This window comes from Ranitomeya variabilis, chromosome 2, assembly GCF_051348905.1.
Source record: "Ranitomeya variabilis isolate aRanVar5 chromosome 2, aRanVar5.hap1, whole genome shotgun sequence".
NCBI lineage: Eukaryota > Metazoa > Chordata > Amphibia > Anura > Dendrobatidae > Ranitomeya > Ranitomeya variabilis.
Window position 1 is genome coordinate 349,799,130 of NC_135233.1, and position 17,327 is coordinate 349,816,456.

A 17,327-nucleotide genomic window follows, 5' to 3' on the forward strand; every position below is an offset into this window, starting at 1 on the left:
CATCTAACATTACAGAGGTCTGATTTCTGCTTTTCGATAACAGACCTGCAAATCCCCCGCAGAGCTGTAAATGCTAAAATCCTGCCTGCAGCTACCACCAGGGGGAGCAGTTTACTGCCCACGAGGTCACGATTCAGGGCACAGCCCCCTTTGGCCGTACTGTTGGCTCTGTACACTGCGCACAGCTGATCAGTGGTGGGAGCGCTAGAGGTCAAACCGGCGAGCTCACACTGATGACAGGATAGGGCATCAATATCGAAGATCTGCACAACCCCTTAATCTAAAAAGTTATTAATTAAATTTGAAGTGTAATAAAAACCATCATTTTGGAAAATGTTAGGGTTTTGTTGTTTTGTGATTTATTTTGCAAGTTGCACTGTGGTACAGGCGGCGAAGTGGCGGATACAAGGGCCTCTTGGGCAGGAACAGGGGGCCTCTGGGATAGGTATAAAGGCCTCTGGGGCAGGTACAGGAGTCTCTGGGAAGGATGCAGAAATTTCTGGGACAGGTGCAGGGACCGCTGGGATAGATATAGAGACCTCTGTGGCAGGTATAGAGGCCCCTGGGACAGGTGCAGAGACCTCTGGGGCAGGTACAGGGACCTCTGGGGCAGGTATAGAGGCCTCTGGGGCAGGTACAGGAACCTTTGGGACAGGTAAAAGGGGCTCTGAGGCAGGTACAGGGACCTCTGAGGCAGGTACAGGGACCTCTGGGGCAGGTACAGGGACCTCTGGGGCAGGTATCAGGGGCTCTGGGGCAGGTACAGAGACCTCTGGGGCAGGTATAGAGGCCTCTGGGGCAGGTACAAGGACCTCTGGGGCAGGTATAGAGGCCTCTGGGGCAGGTACAGAGGCCTCTGGGGCAGGTACAGGGACCTCTGGGGCAGGTATCAGGGGCTCTGGGGCAGGTACAGAGGCCTCTGGGGCAGGTACAGGAACCTTTGGGGCAGGTACAGGGACCTCTGGGGCAGGTACAGGGACCTCTGGGGCAGGTACAGAGACCTCTGGGGCAGGTATAGAGGCCTCTGGGGCAGGTACAAGGACCTCTGGGGCAGGTATAGAGGCCTCTGGGGCAGGTACAGAGGCCTCTGGGGCAGGTACAGGGACCTCTGAAGCAGGTATCAGGGGCTCTGGGGCAGGTACAGAGGCCTCTGGGGCAGGTACAGGAACCTTTGGGGCAGGTACAGGGACCTCTGGGGCAGGTACAGGGACCTCTGGGGCAGGTACAGGGACCTCTGGGGCAGGTATAGAGGCCTCTGGGGCAGGTACAGAGACCTCTGGGGCAGGTATAGAGGCCTCTGGGGCAGGTACAAGGACCTCTGGGGCAGGTATAGAGGCCTCTGGGGCAGGTACAGGAACCTTTGGGGCAGGTACAGGGACCTCTGGGGCAGGTACAGGGACCTCTGGGGCAGGTACAGGGACCTCTGGGGCAGGTACAGAGACCTCTGGGGCAGGTACAGAGACCTCTGGGGCAGGTACAGAGGCCTCTGGGGCAGGTACAAGGACCTCTGGGGCAGGTATAGAGGCCTCTGGGGCAGGTACAGAGGCCTCTGGGGCAGGTATCAGGGGCTCTGGGTAGGTATCAGGGGCCTCTGGGGCAGGTATCAGGGGCCTCTGGGGCAGGTACAGGGGCCTCTGGGGCAGGTACAGGGGCCTCTGGGACAGGTACAGGGGCCTCTGGGGCAGGTACAGGGGCCTCTGGGACAGGTACAGGGGCCTCTGGGGCAGGTACAGGGGCCTCTGGGGCAGGTACAGGGGCCTCTGGGCAGGTATCAGGGGCCTCTGGGGCAGGTATCAGGGGCCTCTGGGGCAGGTACAGGGGCCTCTGGGGCAGGTACAGGGGCCTCTGGGACAGGTACAGGGGCCTCTGGGGCAGGTATCAGGGGCTCTGGGCAGGTATCAGGGGCCTCTGGGGCAGGTATCAGGGGCCTCTGGGGCAGGTACAGGGGCCTCTGGGGCAGGTACAGGGGCCTCTGGGACAGGTACAGGGGCCTCTGGGACAGGAATAAGGCCCCTGGGGCAGGTATAAGGGGCGCTGGTCTTGTGACTGCCGTTGCTTATTGCCCTGTGGCCTCTGTGTATTTCTACACCACGTTCACACTGAAGTCTCCTCCTACCTGCAAGTTCTCGTTGTCGTCCACCAGTAGGATGCTGCCGTCCTCTTTCTCAGCCTGGTCACTCTTTATGGACAGGGGATGCTCCGGGAGAACGGCAGACATGGTCCAGGCCGGGACAGGGGCGACCATTACCTGGCGCGGCCCGCACACATTGCACCGGGGACTTTCACTTTCAATGTTTACAAAACATAGCGGAGATTTGCAGCGCCACCCAGCGGCCGATCTGCGGTACTGCACGGACCTGTGCTCACGTGGTGCTGGAAGCTCCAGCCGTCTGTCTTGTTCCTTGTGGATCTTCATCATAAATCCTCCAAATACTGAATATTTCTGCAGAATAATAACTATATAACCATATATGAGCCATCATCTGCGCTCTGCTTTATTTATAAATAATTGGGTTTATATCAAGTGACTATTAACCCCTTAGTGACAGAGCCAATTTGGTACTTAATGACCGAGCCAATTTTTACAATTCTGACCAGTGTCACTTTATGAGGTTATAACTCTAGAACGCTTTATCGGATCCCGCTGATTCTGAGATTGTTTTTTCGTGACATGTTGTACTTCAAGTTAGTGGTAACATTTCTTCGATATTACTTGCGATTATTTATGAAAAAAATGGAAATATGGCGAAAATTTTTAAAATTTTGCAATTTTCAAACTTTGTATTTTTATGCCCTTAAATCAGAGAGATATGTCACAAAAAATAGTTAATAAATAACATTTCTCACATGTCTACTTTACATCAGCACAATTTTGGAAACAATTTTTTTTTTTGTTAGGGAGTTATAAGGGTTAAAAGTTGACCAGCAATTTCTCATTTTTACAACACCATGTTTTTTTTAGGGACCACATCACATTTGAAGTGATTTTGAGGGGTCTATATGATAGAAAATAACCAAGTGTGACACCATTCTAAAAACTGCACCCCTCAAGCTGCTCAAAACCACATTCAAGAAGTTTATTAACCCTTTACGTACTTCACAGGAACTAAAACAATGTGGAAGAAAAAAATGAACATTTAACTTTTTTTTGCAAACATTTTACTTCAGAACCATTTTTTTTAATTTTCACAAGTGTAAAAACAGAAATTTAACCACAAATTTTGTTGTGCAATTTTTCCTGAGTACGCCGATACCCCATATGTGGAGGTAAACCACTGTTTGGGCGCACCGCAGAGCTTGGAAGTGAAGGAGCACCGTTTGACTGTTTCAATGCAGAATTGGCTGGAATTGAGATCGGATGCCATGTCGCGTTTGGAGAGTCCCTGATGTGCCTAAACAGTGGAAACCCCCCACAAGTGATACCATTTTGGAAACTAGACCCCTTAAGGAACTTATCTAGATGTGTGGTGAGCACTTTGAACCCCCAAGTGCTTCACAGAAGTTTATAACGTAGAGCCGTGAAAATAAAAAATCGCATTTGTTTTCACAAAAATGATTTTTTCGCCCACAAATTCTTATTTTCACAAGGGTAACAGGAGAAATTAGACCACAAAAGTTGTTGTGCAATTTCTCCTGAGTACGTCGATACCCCATATGTGGAGGTAAACCACTGTTTGGGCGCACCGCAGAGCTTGGAAGTGAAGGAGCACCGTTTGACTTTTTCAATGCAGAATTGGCTGGAATTGAGATCGGATGCCATGTCGCGTTTGGAGAGTCCCTGATGTGCCTAAACAGTGGAAACCCCCCACAAGTGATACCATTTTGGAAACTAGACCCCTTAAGGAACTTATCTAGATGTGTGGTGAGCACTTTGAACCCCCAAGTGCTTCACAGAAGTTTATAACGTAGAGCCGTGAAAATAAAAAATCTCATTTTTTCTACAAAAATGATCTTTTTGCCCCCAAATTTTTATTTTCACAAGGGTAACAGGAGAAATTAGACCACAAAAGTTGTTGTGCAATTTCTCCTGAGTACGTCGATACCCCATATATGGGGTAAACCACTGTTTGGGCGCACCGCAGAGCTTGGAAGAGAAGGAGTGTCGTTTTACTTTTTCAATGTAGAATTGGCTGGAATTGAGATCGGACGCCATGTCACGTTTGGAGAGCCGCTGATGTGCCTAAACAGTAGAGACCCCCCACATATGACACCATTTTGGAAACTAGACCCCTTAAGGAACTTATCTAGATGTGTGGTGAGCACTTTAAACCCCCAGGTGCTTCACAGAAGTTTATAACGTAGAGCCGTGAAAATAAAAAAATCGCATTTTTTCTACAAAAATGATCTTTTTGCCTCCAAATTTTTATTTTACCAAGGGTAACAGGAGAAAATGGACCCCAGAAGCTGTTGTACAATTTGTCTTGAGTACGCCGACACCCCATATGTGGGGGTAAACCACTGTTTGGGCGCATGGCTGAGCTCGGAAGCAAAGGAGCGCCATTTGACTTTTCAATGCAAAATTGACTGGAATTGAGATCGGACGCCATGTCGCGTTTGGAGAGCCCCTGATGTGCCTAAACAGTAGAAACCCCCCAAAAGTGACCCCATTTTGGAAACTAGACCCCCCATGGAACTTATCTAGATGTGTAGTGATAACTTTGAATGCCCAAGTGCATCACAGAAGTTTATAATGCAGAGTCGTGAAAATAAAAAATATATATTTTTTAACAATAAAGATTTTTTAGCCCCCAAGTTTTTATTTTCACAAGGGTAACAAGAGAAATTGGACCCCAAAAGTTGTTGTCCAATTTGTCCTGAGTATGCTGGTACCCCATATGTGGGGGTAAACCACTGTTTGGGCGCACAGCAGAGCTCGGAAGGGAAGGAGCGCCATTTTGGAATGCAGACTTTGATAGAATTGTCTGCGGGCGTTATGTTGCGTTTGCAGACCCCTAATGTACCTAAACAGTAGAAACCCCCAACAAGTGACCCCATTTTGGAAAATAGACCCCCCAAGGAACTTATCTAGATATGTGGTGAGAACTTTGAATGCCCAAGTGCTTCACAGAAGTTTATAATGCAGAGTAGTGAAAATAAAAAATATTTTTTTCCCACAAAAAAGATTTTTTTAGCCCCCAAATTTTTATTTTCACAAGGGTAACAAGAGAAATTGGACCCCAAAAGTTGTTGTCCAATTTGTCCTGAGTATGCTGTTACCCCATATGTGGGGGTAAACCACTGTTTGGGCGCACGGCAGAGCTCGGAAGGGAAGGAGCGCCATTTTGGAATGCAGACTTTGATAGAATTGTCTGCGGGCGTTATGTTGCGTTTGCAGACCCCTAATGTACCTAAACAGTAGAAACCCCCACAAGTGACCAAATTTTAGAAACTAGACCCCCTAAGGAACTTATCTAGATATGTGGTGAGAACTTTGAAAGCTCAAGTGCTTCACAGAAGTTTATAATGCAGAGTAGTGAAAATAAAAAAAATAATTTTTTTTCCAACAAAAAAGATTTTTAGCCCCCAAGTTTTTATTTTCACAAGGGTAACAGGAGAAATTGGACCCCAAAAGTTGTTGTCCAATTTATCCCGAGTACGCTGATGCCCCATATGTGGGGGTAAACCACTGTTTGGGCGCACGGCAGAGCTCAGAAGGGAGGGAGTACCATTTGACTTTTTTAGCGCAAAATTGGCTGTCGTGTTTGGAGACCCCCTGATGTACCTAAACAGTGGAAACCCCCCAATTCTAACTCCAACCCTAACCCCAACACACCCCTAACCCTAATCTCAACCCGATCCATAATCCTAATCACAACCCTAACGATAATCACAACCCTAACCCCAAAACAGCCCTAATCTCAACCCTAACCATAACCCTAATCAAAACCCTAAATCCAACACACCCCTAACCCTAATCCCAACCCTAACCCTAATCCCAACCCTAATCCCAAACGTAACACTAATCCCAACCCTAATCCAAACCCTAACCCTAATCCCAACTCTAACCCTAACTTTAGCCCCAACCCTAACTTTAGCCCCAACCCTAACCATAACTTTAGCCCCCGTCGTCACAAAAAAAGTTCAATGTAACCTTTTTTTTGTACGTCGCGTCCGCCATTTCCGCGCATGCGTGGCCGTAACTCTGCCCCCTCCTCCCCAGGACATAGACTGGGCAGCGGATGCGTTGAAAAACTGCATCCGCTGCCCACGTTGTGCACAATTTTCACAACGTGCGTCGGTACATCGGGCTGACGCATTGCGACCGCCCCGTACCGACGCAAGTGTGAAAGAAGCCTAAGGCTACTTTCACACTAGCGTCGTACTCGGCCCATCGCAGTGTGTCGGGCCGACGTACCGACGCTAGCGTTGTAAGCGCCGCACAACGGGTGCAGCGGATGCTGTTTTTTCAACGCATCCGCTGCCCCATTGTGAGGTGCGGGGAGGCGGGGGCGGAGTTCCGGCCACGCATGCGCGGTCGGAAATGGCGGACACGTCGCACAAAAAAGCTACATGTAGTTTTTTTTGTGTCGACGGTCCGCCAAAGCACGACGCATCCGTCGCACGACGGATGCGACATGTGGCAATCCGTCGCAATGCGTCGCTAATGCAAGCCAATGGAGAAAAAACGCATCCTGCAAGCACTTTTGCAGGATGCGGTTTTTCTCCAACGACGCATTGCGACGGAAGCCAAAAAACGCTAGTGTGAAAGTAGCCTAACCCTAACCCTAGCCCTAACCCTAAATTTAGCCCCAACCCTAACCCTAACTCTAACCCTAACCCTAACTCTAACCCTAACCCTAACTCTAACCCTAACTCTAACCCTAACTCAAACCCTAACCCTAACCCTAACTCTAACCCTAACCCTAACCCTAAACCTAACCCTAACTCTAACCCTAACCCTAACTCTAACCCTAACCCTAATTTTAGCACCAACTTGTCTTCTCCTGCCGGCCGGCAGATGGCAGCAGATGAAAAAGCCGGCTGGCAGGAGAAGACAGAAGAGGACCCAGGGACCCCGGGTGAGTATGATAGGGTCCCCGAATCCCCCTATTTCTCTGTCCTCTGATGTGCGATCACATCAGAGGACAGAGAAATAACTGATCGCTTTTTTTTTTTTTTTTTTGCGGTTGCCGGTAAACTGTTAATTACCGGCGATCGCAAAGCAGGGGTCGGTGCAAACCGACCCCGATCATGTTCTTTGGGGTCTCGGCTACCCCCGGCAGCCGAGACCCCAAAGATCTTCCGGGTGCCGGGCGGCGGGCGCACTGCGCGTGCGCCCGCCATTTTTTCCCGGAAAAAAGATGGCGGCGCCCATGGGGAGACACGAGGAGCACCGGGGGAGGTAGGTGAGTATTGGGGGGCTATTGGGGGCCATCGGGGACCACATTTCTCTGTCCTCCGATGTGCGATCACATCGGAGGACAGAGAAATTAAACGGCAAATCGCGTTTTGTTTTTTTTTGTTGCGACCGCCGGTGTTGTGAATTTACCTTTTGGCTCCCTCTAGTGGTTACTAGTGATTTGACTCTGGGTATGTCATTCATCCCTCGTATGCTCACCTGGGTCGTTAGGTCAGGGGTGTTGCTATATAAGCTCCCTGGACCTTCAGTTCAATGCCTGGCAACGTTGTAATCAGAGCTAATCTGTTGTGCTCTTGTCTACTGATCCTGGTTCCTGCTAAATTAAGCTAAGTCTGCTTTCTTGCTTTTTGCTATTTGTTTTTGTTTGCATTTTTGTCAAGCTTGTACATAATCTGTATCCTAACCTTGCTGGAAGCTCTAGGGAGGCTGGAGTTCTCCCCCCGGGCCGTTAGACGGTTCGGGGGTTCTTGTATCTCCAGTGTGGAATTTTGTTAGGGTTTTTGTTGACCATATAAGTTATCTTACTACATTCTGCTATTAGTAATTGGGCCTCTCTTTGCTAAACCTAGTTCATCTCTGTGTTTGTCATTTCCTCTTACCTCACCGTTATTATTTGTGGGGGGCTTGTATCCGACTTTTGGGGTCTATTCTCTGGAGGCAAGAGAGGTCTTTGTTTTCCTCTTCTAGGGGTAGTTAGTCCTCCGGCTGGCGCGAGACATCTAGCGACCAACGTAGGCATGTTCCCCGGCTACTTCTAGTGTTGGCGTTAGGAGTAGTTATATGGTCAACCCAGTTACCACTGCCCTATGAGCTGGATTTTTGTACGTCGCAGACTTACTTGTTCCTCTGAGACCCTCGCCATTGGGGTCATAACAGTTTGCCAGGCCAGTATTAAATGTTAAATGCATTGCAGAAGCGGGATTATAAGAAAGAAAGTTCTGAGTTTTTTTTTTTCTCTCTCTCATTTTTTTTTTTTCTTTTCCCCTTTACCTCTGAGTGGCTTGTGTTTGCTGCAGACATGAATGTCCAGACCTTGATTGCAGGTGTGGATCAGCTTGCTGCTCGTGTGCAGGGCATACAAGAGTATGTTATCAGAAATCCTGTGTCAGAACCTAAGATACCGATTCCTGAACCGTTTTCCGGAGACCGATTTAAATTTAGAAATTTCAGGAATAATTGTAAATTGTTTTTGTCCCTGAAACCCTGTTCATCTGGAGACTCCGCTCAGCAAGTAAAAATTGTTATTTCTTTTTTACGGGGCGACCCTCAGGATTGGGCTTTCTCGCTGGCGCCAGGAGATCCGGCATTGGCTGACATTGATGCGTTTTTTCTGGCGCTTGGTTTGCTTTATGAGGAACCCAATCTTGAGATTCAGGCAGAAAAAGCCTTGCTGGCGATGTCTCAGGGCCAGGACGAGGCTGAAGTGTATTGCCAAAAATTTCGGAAATGGTCCGTGCTGACCCAGTGGAACGAGTGTGCATTGGCTGCAAATTTTAGAAATGGCCTTTCTGAAGCCATTAAGAATGTGATGGTGGGTTTTCCCATTCCCACAGGTCTGAATGATTCTATGGCCCTGGCTATTCAAATCGACCGGCGGTTGCGGGAGCGCAAGACCGCAAATTCCCTCATGGTGTTGTCTGAACAGGCACCTGATTTAATGCAATGTGATAGAATCCTGACTAGAAATGAGCGGAAAATTCATAGACGCCAGAATGGCTTGTGTTACTACTGTGGTGATTCTACACATGTTATCTCAGCATGCTCTAAACGTCTTACTAAGGTTGTTAGTCCGGTCGCCATTGGTAATTTGCAACCTAAGTTTATTCTATCTGTAACTTTGATTTGCTCACTGTCATCGTATCCTGTCATGGCGTTTGTGGACTCAGGTGCGGCCCTGAGCCTTATGGATCTGTCATTTGCCAAGCGCTGCGGATTTGTTCTTGAGCCATTGGAAAATCCTATCCCTCTTAGGGGTATTGATTCTACGCCATTGGCAGAAAATAAACCGCAGTATTGGACACAGGTTACCATGTGCATGACTCCCGAACATCGGGAGGTAATACGTTTTCTTGTTCTGCATAAAATGCATGATTTGGTTGTTTTGGGTTTGCCATGGTTACAGACCCATAATCCAGTCTTGGACTGGAAGGCTATGTCAGTGTCAAGTTGGGGCTGCCATGGAATTCATGGAGATTCCCTGCCCTTGTCTATTGCTTCTTCTACGCCTTCGGAAGTTCCGGCGTATTTGTCTGATTATCAGGATGTCTTCAGCGAGTCTAAGTCCAGTGCACTGCCTCCTCATAGGGAATGTGACTGTGCAATAGATTTGATTCCTGGCAGTAAGTTTCCTAAGGGGAGACTCAGGGGTGGGATTCAGCCGGTACGACCCTGTACGGGGCAGCCGTTTACTAAAATTTCTATCTGCCAGCGTTCCGGTAATTGAAAATGGTTGCCACGCCCCCGGGGCCATAGCAACTGACAGCAGGCACGTGACGGGCTGCCGCTCCGGGGTCGCATGGCTACAGCAGGCAGCGCACGGCTCTGTCCCCTCCCGCTGCCAACTGTTCCAACCAATGCGCCAGAGCCCGCGCCGGGTGATGACGTAACAGACGTCAGTGCTTGGACCCACAACAGCTGCGCAGCGGAGCCTGCAAGGGCCGGAGTCCGGACCCTGCCGAGGATGCAGCCGCTGACTGTACGAGCGGCGAGGCCTTGATCTACCGCAAGGAACGGGGGCTTCACACCTTTCGGGCCGCAGCTGTCACCGGGCGGAGAAGACCCTGAGCGGAGCGTCCCCTGGTAATGATGGTGATGGCAGCAGATCTGTCACTAGTTACCTCTCCTGTCCTGCAGCTGTGCTGTGCCGATCACTGTCCGCATCATGTAAAGGTGCCGTTACACTAAGCAACTTACCAGCGATCGCGACCAGCGACGTGATCGCTGGTAAGTTGCTGTGTGGTCGCTGGGGAGCTGTCACACAGACAGCTCTCTCCAGCGACCAAGCGACTTCGGCATCGCTGAAACTGTCTTCAGCGATGCCGAAGTCCCCATGTAAAAAAAAAAAAAACACTACATACGCACCTTCTGTCGTTCTTCATGTCCCTCGGCGCTTGCCGCACTGACTGTGTCTCAGCGCCGGCCGGCCGTAACAGCGGTGCCCAGCGGTGAACCGCTGTTACTGCAGGTTCACCGCTGGGCTCTGCTTTACGGCCGGACGGCGCTGAGACAGTCAGTGCGGGAAGCTCCAGGGGACGTGACGGACAACAGACGGTGAGTATGTAGTGTTTTTTTTTTACTTTTACCATGGTATCCATGGTAAATATCGGGTTACTAAGCGCGGCCCTGCGCTTAGTAACCCGATGTTTACCATGGATACCAGTGAAGACATCGCTGGATCGGCGTCACACACGGCGATCCAGCGGTGTCAGCGGGAGAGTTGCGACGAAAGAAAGTTCTTCCACTCTCCCTGCAACCAGCGATATCCCAGCAGGATCCAGATCGCTGCTGCGTGCCAAACATAGCGATATCGCTATGCAGGATGCTGCAACAACGTCACGGATCGCTGGCGATATCGCCTAGCCTAGTGTGACGGTACCTTAAGATGGCTGCCTGTGCTCCTCTCCACACTGTGTGCAGGATCTGGCCTTCATGCTCTACTGTTCTCTGGTAGCAGCCATTCCATTCTAGGGAGAAACTGATGGTAGTTTTCTTCATTGGGGTTAGTGACAGGAAGTGGAGAAATGTCAGTGCCTCCAGTTACAGACCTCCGTATGTGCAGGTGTCTAGCGGACCTGTATATTGATGTTGTGTAGATAGACTGACGAGTGTACGTATCTGGTTATACCGGTGGTTGCAGTTGTTGTTCTCCGCCGTATGGATGATGCTTTTGCCTCGCTGCAGGCTAATGATGGTTGTGCTTGGTGATACGGTGTATACAATGCATCCATGATAATCATCTGTCGTTCGGGTAATATGTGATGTGCAGCTACACTGCCCGCACTCCGCAAGCTGCAATGCACGGGGGCGTCTGCCATCTTCCTATAATAAGGCTCTGATCACATGGTGCGCCGACATTCCCGGTGTCTGTTCTGTCTTAGGGACCAATAAATGGAATACGTGATCTGCTGCATCCTTCGTGCTCATTGTTGACAGAGTGGCCCCAGTGATCATGATTGGGTCTGGTTTTTTTAGAACAGAAAAAAGTCCTTAAGAAACCAAATCCAAACAAACCCCATAACTATCAATGAGGCCTCTCTCGTCTCCACTGGCATACCTGATACAGCGGGTCACTTATTCTGTTTGTTCCTTAAACAGAACAGTCAGATGGAGTGTCCGAACATCAATGTGAACAGAACTTTAAAGGGTTAAACTCAACAATCCAAGTTATTAGCCAGTCCTCAGGAGAACAGCATTCAGCTTTCTGCATCAGTCCCATAGCCAATGTGTGGAGGGGTGGCATGCATGGGTCGCCACCACGCCATTCTGTCGGGGCATGTCACAGCCACCTTCTCAGGTTCAGTGAGAGTCCCAGGGGCCGGACCCCCCCCGGTCAGCAAGTTATCACCTATTCTGTGGGTGTAATAGATGTATGGAAATTATTAGCAGCTTTTACATTGTGGCATGCCCATCCTAACAGCATGAATTCCCACTCTATCCATGGTCGTGTTCACTGCAGGTTGTATTTCACTTTTGTAACGTCCCTTTGCTTAGGTTGGAATTGAGAAGAAATCCATAACTTATTGCAGATTTTTACATCATGTTCAATAAGTCCTAAAATCTATGCAAATTATTTCCTCCAATAAAATTGAGATTTCAAACAGACATTAAAGGGATTTTCCACTTCCTTAATTTACCTCTCATACTATGGCCAGGTTTTTGCCAATCACCCTGAGAGGTTTTTTTTTACTCTCCAGACTCCCAGAGTCTGGAGAATCGTGCCACTGGGCGTGGCTTATTAGTATGGGCGGGGTTATTGAAAATGGGCGTGGCCAAAATTCCGGCCGCCGCGACTTAGAGGACCTGTTGTTAAAAATTTGAATCCCACCCCTGGGGAGACTGTTTAATCTGTCGGTACCTGAACATACCGCGATGCGTTCATATATCAAGGAGTCTCTTGAGAAGGGGCATATCCGTCCTTCTTCTTCCCCTCTTGGTGCGGGATTCTTTTTTGTGGCCAAAAAGGACGGATCTTTGAGGCCTTGTATTGACTATCGGCTTTTAAATAAGATCACTGTCAAATTTCAGTATCCTTTGCCGCTGTTGTCAGATTTGTTTGCCCGGATTAAAGGTGCCAAGTGGTTTACCAAGATAGACCTTCGTGGTGCGTACAACCTTGTGCGCATTAGGCAGGGCGATGAATGGAAAACCGCATTCAATACGCCCGAAGGTCATTTTGAGTACTTGGTGATGCCATTTGGGCTCTCTAATGCCCCTTCAGTTTTTCAGTCCTTCATGCATGACATTTTCCGGAAGTATCTGGATACATTTTTGATTGTTTATCTGGATGATATTCTGGTTTTTTCTGATGATTGGGACTCGCATGTGGAGCAGGTCAGGAGGGTTTTTGAGATTCTGCGTGAAAATTCTTTGTTTGTAAAAGGCTCAAAGTGTCTCTTTGGTGTACAGAAGGTTCCCTTTTTGGGGTTCATTTTTTCCCCTTCTGCTGTGGAGATGGATCCAGTCAAGGTCCGAGCTATTCATGATTGGACTCAACCCTCGTCAGTTAAGAGTCTTCAGAAGTTCTTGGGTTTTGCTAACTTCTACCGTCGTTTTATCGCAAATTTCTCTAGCGTTGTTAAACCGCTGACGGATATGACCAAGAAAGGCTCTGATGTAGCTAACTGGGCTCCTGCTGCCGTGGAGGCTTTCCAGGAGTTGAAACGCCGATTTACTTCGGCGCCTGTTTTGTGCCAGCCTGACGTCTCACTTCCCTTTCAGGTTGAGGTGGATGCTTCGGAGATTGGGGCAGGGGCCGTTTTGTCGCAGAGAGGCCCTGGTTGCTCTACTATGAGGCCTTGTGCCTTTTCCTCTAGGAAGTTTTCGCCGGCAGAGCGAAATTATGATGTGGGCAATCGGGAGTTGTTGGCCATGAAGTGGGCATTTGAGGAGTGGCGTCATTGGCTCGAGGGTGCTAAGCATCGTGTGGTGGTCTTGACTGATCACAAAAATCTGATGTATCTCGAGTCTGCTAAACGCCTGAATCCTAGACAGGCCCGCTGGTCATTGTTTTTCTCCCGTTTTGACTTTGTGGTCTCGTATTTACCAGGTTCTAAGAATGTGAAGGCCGATGCTCTGTCTAGGAGCTTTGTGCCTGATGCTCCTGGAGTCGCTGAACCTGTGGGTATTCTTAAGGAAGGAGTTATCGTGTCTGCTATTTCTCCAGATCTGCGACGTGTGTTGCAGAGATTTCAGGCTGGTAGGCCTGACTCTTGTCCACCTGACAGATTGTTTGTGCCTGCTAGATGGACCAGCAGAGTCATTTCCGAGGTTCATTCCTCGGTGTTGGCAGGGCACCCGGGAATTTTTGGCACCAGAGATCTGGTGGCCAGGTCCTTTTGGTGGCCTTCCTTGTCAAGGGATGTGCGGTCATTTGTGCAGTCCTGTGGTACTTGTGCCCGAGCTAAGCCTTGTTGCTCTCGTGCCAGCGGGTTGCTCTTGCCCTTGCCTGTCCCGAAGAGACCTTGGACACACATCTCTATGGATTTCATTTCGGATCTTCCGGTGTCTCAGGGCATGTCTGTCATCTGGGTGATATGTGATCGTTTCTCCAAGATGGTCCATCTGGTTCCTTTGCCTAAGCTGCCTTCCTCTTCTGATCTGGTTCCTGTGTTCTTCCAGAACGTGGTTCGTTTGCACGGCATTCCTGAGAATATTGTGTCGGACAGAGGATCCCAGTTTGTTTCCAGGTTCTGGCGATCCTTTTGTGGTAGGATGGGCATTGATTTGTCGTTTTCGTCCGCTTTCCATCCCCAGACTAACGGACAAACGGAGCGAACTAATCAGACTCTGGAGGCTTATTTGAGGTGTTTTGTCTCTTCTGATCAGGATGATTGGGTGACCTTCTTGCCGTTGGCTGAATTTGCCCTTAATAATCGGGCTAGTTCCGCCACCTTGGTTTCGCCATTTTTCTGCAACTCTGGTTTCCATCCTCGTTTTTCCTCGGGACATGTGGAGCCTTCTGACTGTCCTGGGGTGGATTCCGTGGTGGATAGGTTGCAGCGGATCTGGAGTCATGTGGTGGACAACTTGAAGTTGTCACAGGAGAAGGCTCAGCGTTTTGCCAACCGCCGCCGCGGTGTGGGTCCCCGACTTCGCGTTGGGGATTTCGTATGGCTGTCTTCTCGATTTGTTCCTATGAAGGTCTCCTCTCCCAAATTTAAGCCTCGCTTCATTGGTCCTTACAAGATATTGGAAATCATTAATCCTGTATCCTTTCGCCTGGATCTTCCGGTGTCGTTTGCCATTCACAACGTATTTCATAGGTCCTTGTTGCGGCGGTACGTTGTGCCTGTGGTTCCTTCTGCTGAGCCTCCTGCTCCGGTGTTGGTTGAGGGCGAGTTGGAGTACGTGGTGGAGAAGATCTTAGATTCTCGTCTCTCCAGGCGGAGGCTTCAGTACCTGGTCAAGTGGAAGGGCTATGGTCAGGAGGATAATTCCTGGGTGGTCGCCTCTGATGTGCATGCGGCCGATTTAGTTCGTGCCTTTCACGCCGCTCATCCTGATCGCCCTGGTGGTCTTGGTGAGGGTTCGGTGACCCCTCACTAAGGGGGGGTACTGTTGTGAATTTACCTTTTGGCTCCCTCTAGTGGTTACTAGTGATTTGACTCTGGGTATGTCATTCATCCCTTGTATGCTCACCTGGGTCGTTAGGTCAGGGGTGTTGCTATATAAGCTCCCTGGACCTTCAGTTCAATGCCTGGCAACGTTGTAATCAGAGCTAATCTGTTGTGCTCTTGTCTACTGATCCTGGTTCCTGCTAAATTAAGCTAAGTCTGCTTTCTTGCTTTTTGCTATTTGTTTTTGTTTGCATTTTTGTCCAGCTTGTACATAATCTGTATCCTAACCTTGCTGGAAGCTCTAGGGAGGCTGGAGTTCTCCCCCCGGGCCGTTAGACGGTTCGGGGGTTCTTGTATCTCCAGTGTGGAATTTTGTTAGGGTTTTTGTTGACCATATAAGTTATCTTACTACATTCTGCTATTAGTAATTGGGCCTCTCTTTGCTAAACCTAGTTCATCTCTGTGTTTGTCATTTCCTCTTACCTCACCGTTATTATTTGTGGGGGGCTTGTATCCGACTTTTGGGGTCTATTCTCTGGAGGCAAGAGAGGTCCTTGTTTTCCTCTTCTAGGGGTAGTTAGTCCTCCGGCTGGCGCGAGACATCTAGCGACCAACGTAGGCATGTTCCCCGGCTACTTCTAGTGTTGGCGTTAGGAGTAGTTATATGGTCAACCCAGTTACCACTGCCCTATGAGCTGGATTTTTGTACGTCGCAGACTTACTTGTTCCTCTGAGACCCTCGCCATTGGGGTCATAACACGCCGGTAAACGGTTAATTACCGGCGATCGCAACTCGGGGGTCGGTAAAAACCCCCCGAATCATGTTCTCTGGGGTCTCGGCTACCCTCGGCAACCGAGACCCCAGAGAAAATCCGACTCTGGGGGGCGCTATTCACTTTTTCCACAGCGCCGTTAATTAACGGCGCTGTGGATTAAGTACCCTTAGCGGCCGCCGTTAAAAGGCGTATCGGCGGGCGTTAAGGGGTTAATACTGGAGATTGCATCCAGGCACTAGGGGGCGCTAGGGAGACAGTTTTCTGGATGACAGGTATTTTTGCAGGTTGCAGACAGATGTGGTATGGCTGCATTTAACCTCTTCATGACCAGGCCTGAAAAGGTGTTAATGACAGGCCAATTTTATTTAATTTTTAATTTTTTTTACATTTTTACAGCTTTGCATTTTAGAAGCTATAACTTTCATTATTTTCCTGTCATGGCTGTATAAGGGTATAAATTGATGTGTAATTTAGATTCATTTACTTTTTATGTCCAGTAGAGAAGTCAATAGGAGAAGAATTACATAAAAAAAAAAAAAACACCTTATCCTCAGCACGTTGCATTTTGAGGAGTGGGGGATGCGAATGACAAAAACAAAAATACTGTGTAAGTAATACATTGAATAAAGTGGGTTACTGGTTTCAAAACACCAAAGAAACGTCCTTTACTCACCCTCCCCAGGTCCAACAGAGAGTCTCCGCCGCTTCTCCAGGTGTCTTATCGTCAGACAATAACTGAGCTCAACGGCTCGTGCTGTCAACTGCTCTGAGCTCACTGATTGGCTGCAGTGCTGTCAACATGGCGCCAACGCTGCAGACAATAACAGTCGCTGCGAGAAGAGACTGAAACTGCAAAAACCTTTTAACAATTGAACAACTCGTCAGCCCCATAGGCAATGAATGGAGCGGGGGTCCGGCGTGTCCCCTGCTGCTCAATTCTAATGGGGATGAAAGTGCCCCATTCTGGTGATCGGTGCAGGTCCCAGCGGTCGGACCCCCACAATCAATAAGCTATCACCTATCCCATGGATGATAGATCATTTGTCTTCACAAAAAAAACCTTTAACCCTCCCACACCATTTATCTCATGACATCACTTCTTATGGAGCAAGCTTATGTGGATGGAGATATAGAATGTGACAAAATTATATATATATATATATATATATATATATATATATATATATATATATATATATATATAATACAAAGAAATGCCTCTCTAGCTGCCCTCCATCCTCAAAAAGAAAAGAGAGTGCAAGTATTTTCACCTACGGTACATTACATAAAAAAACAACATTATGCAGAATAATACCATTATTATGACATATTATTAAAAATAATAATATTATTAATAATTCTACTATTATTATATAATATTATCAATAGCAATAATATCATTAGGTATAAGCTAAA

At 48.5% G+C, this 17,327-nt stretch overlaps 2 protein-coding genes across 2 annotated transcripts in view; one reads left to right on the top strand and one right to left on the bottom strand.

Annotated features, from left to right (window-relative positions):
* LOC143805834 (zinc finger FYVE domain-containing protein 1-like) overlaps positions 1 to 2,431 on the bottom strand; it is a 32,031-nt gene extending 29,600 nt beyond the window's left edge. The window contains exon 1 of the mRNA XM_077285536.1: positions 2,117 to 2,431. Within this exon, the coding sequence (XP_077141651.1) occupies positions 2,117 to 2,419 (303 nt within the window). The 5' untranslated portion in view covers positions 2,420 to 2,431. The remainder of the gene's footprint in view (positions 1 to 2,116) is intronic.
* A 7,593-nt stretch (positions 2,432 to 10,024) lies between these two features.
* The window catches only part of DPF1 (double PHD fingers 1), a 110,997-nt gene continuing 103,694 nt past the window's right edge, over positions 10,025 to 17,327 (top strand). The window contains exon 1 of the mRNA XM_077285541.1: positions 10,025 to 10,159. The gene's annotated coding sequence lies outside the window, so the exon portion shown is untranslated. The remainder of the gene's footprint in view (positions 10,160 to 17,327) is intronic.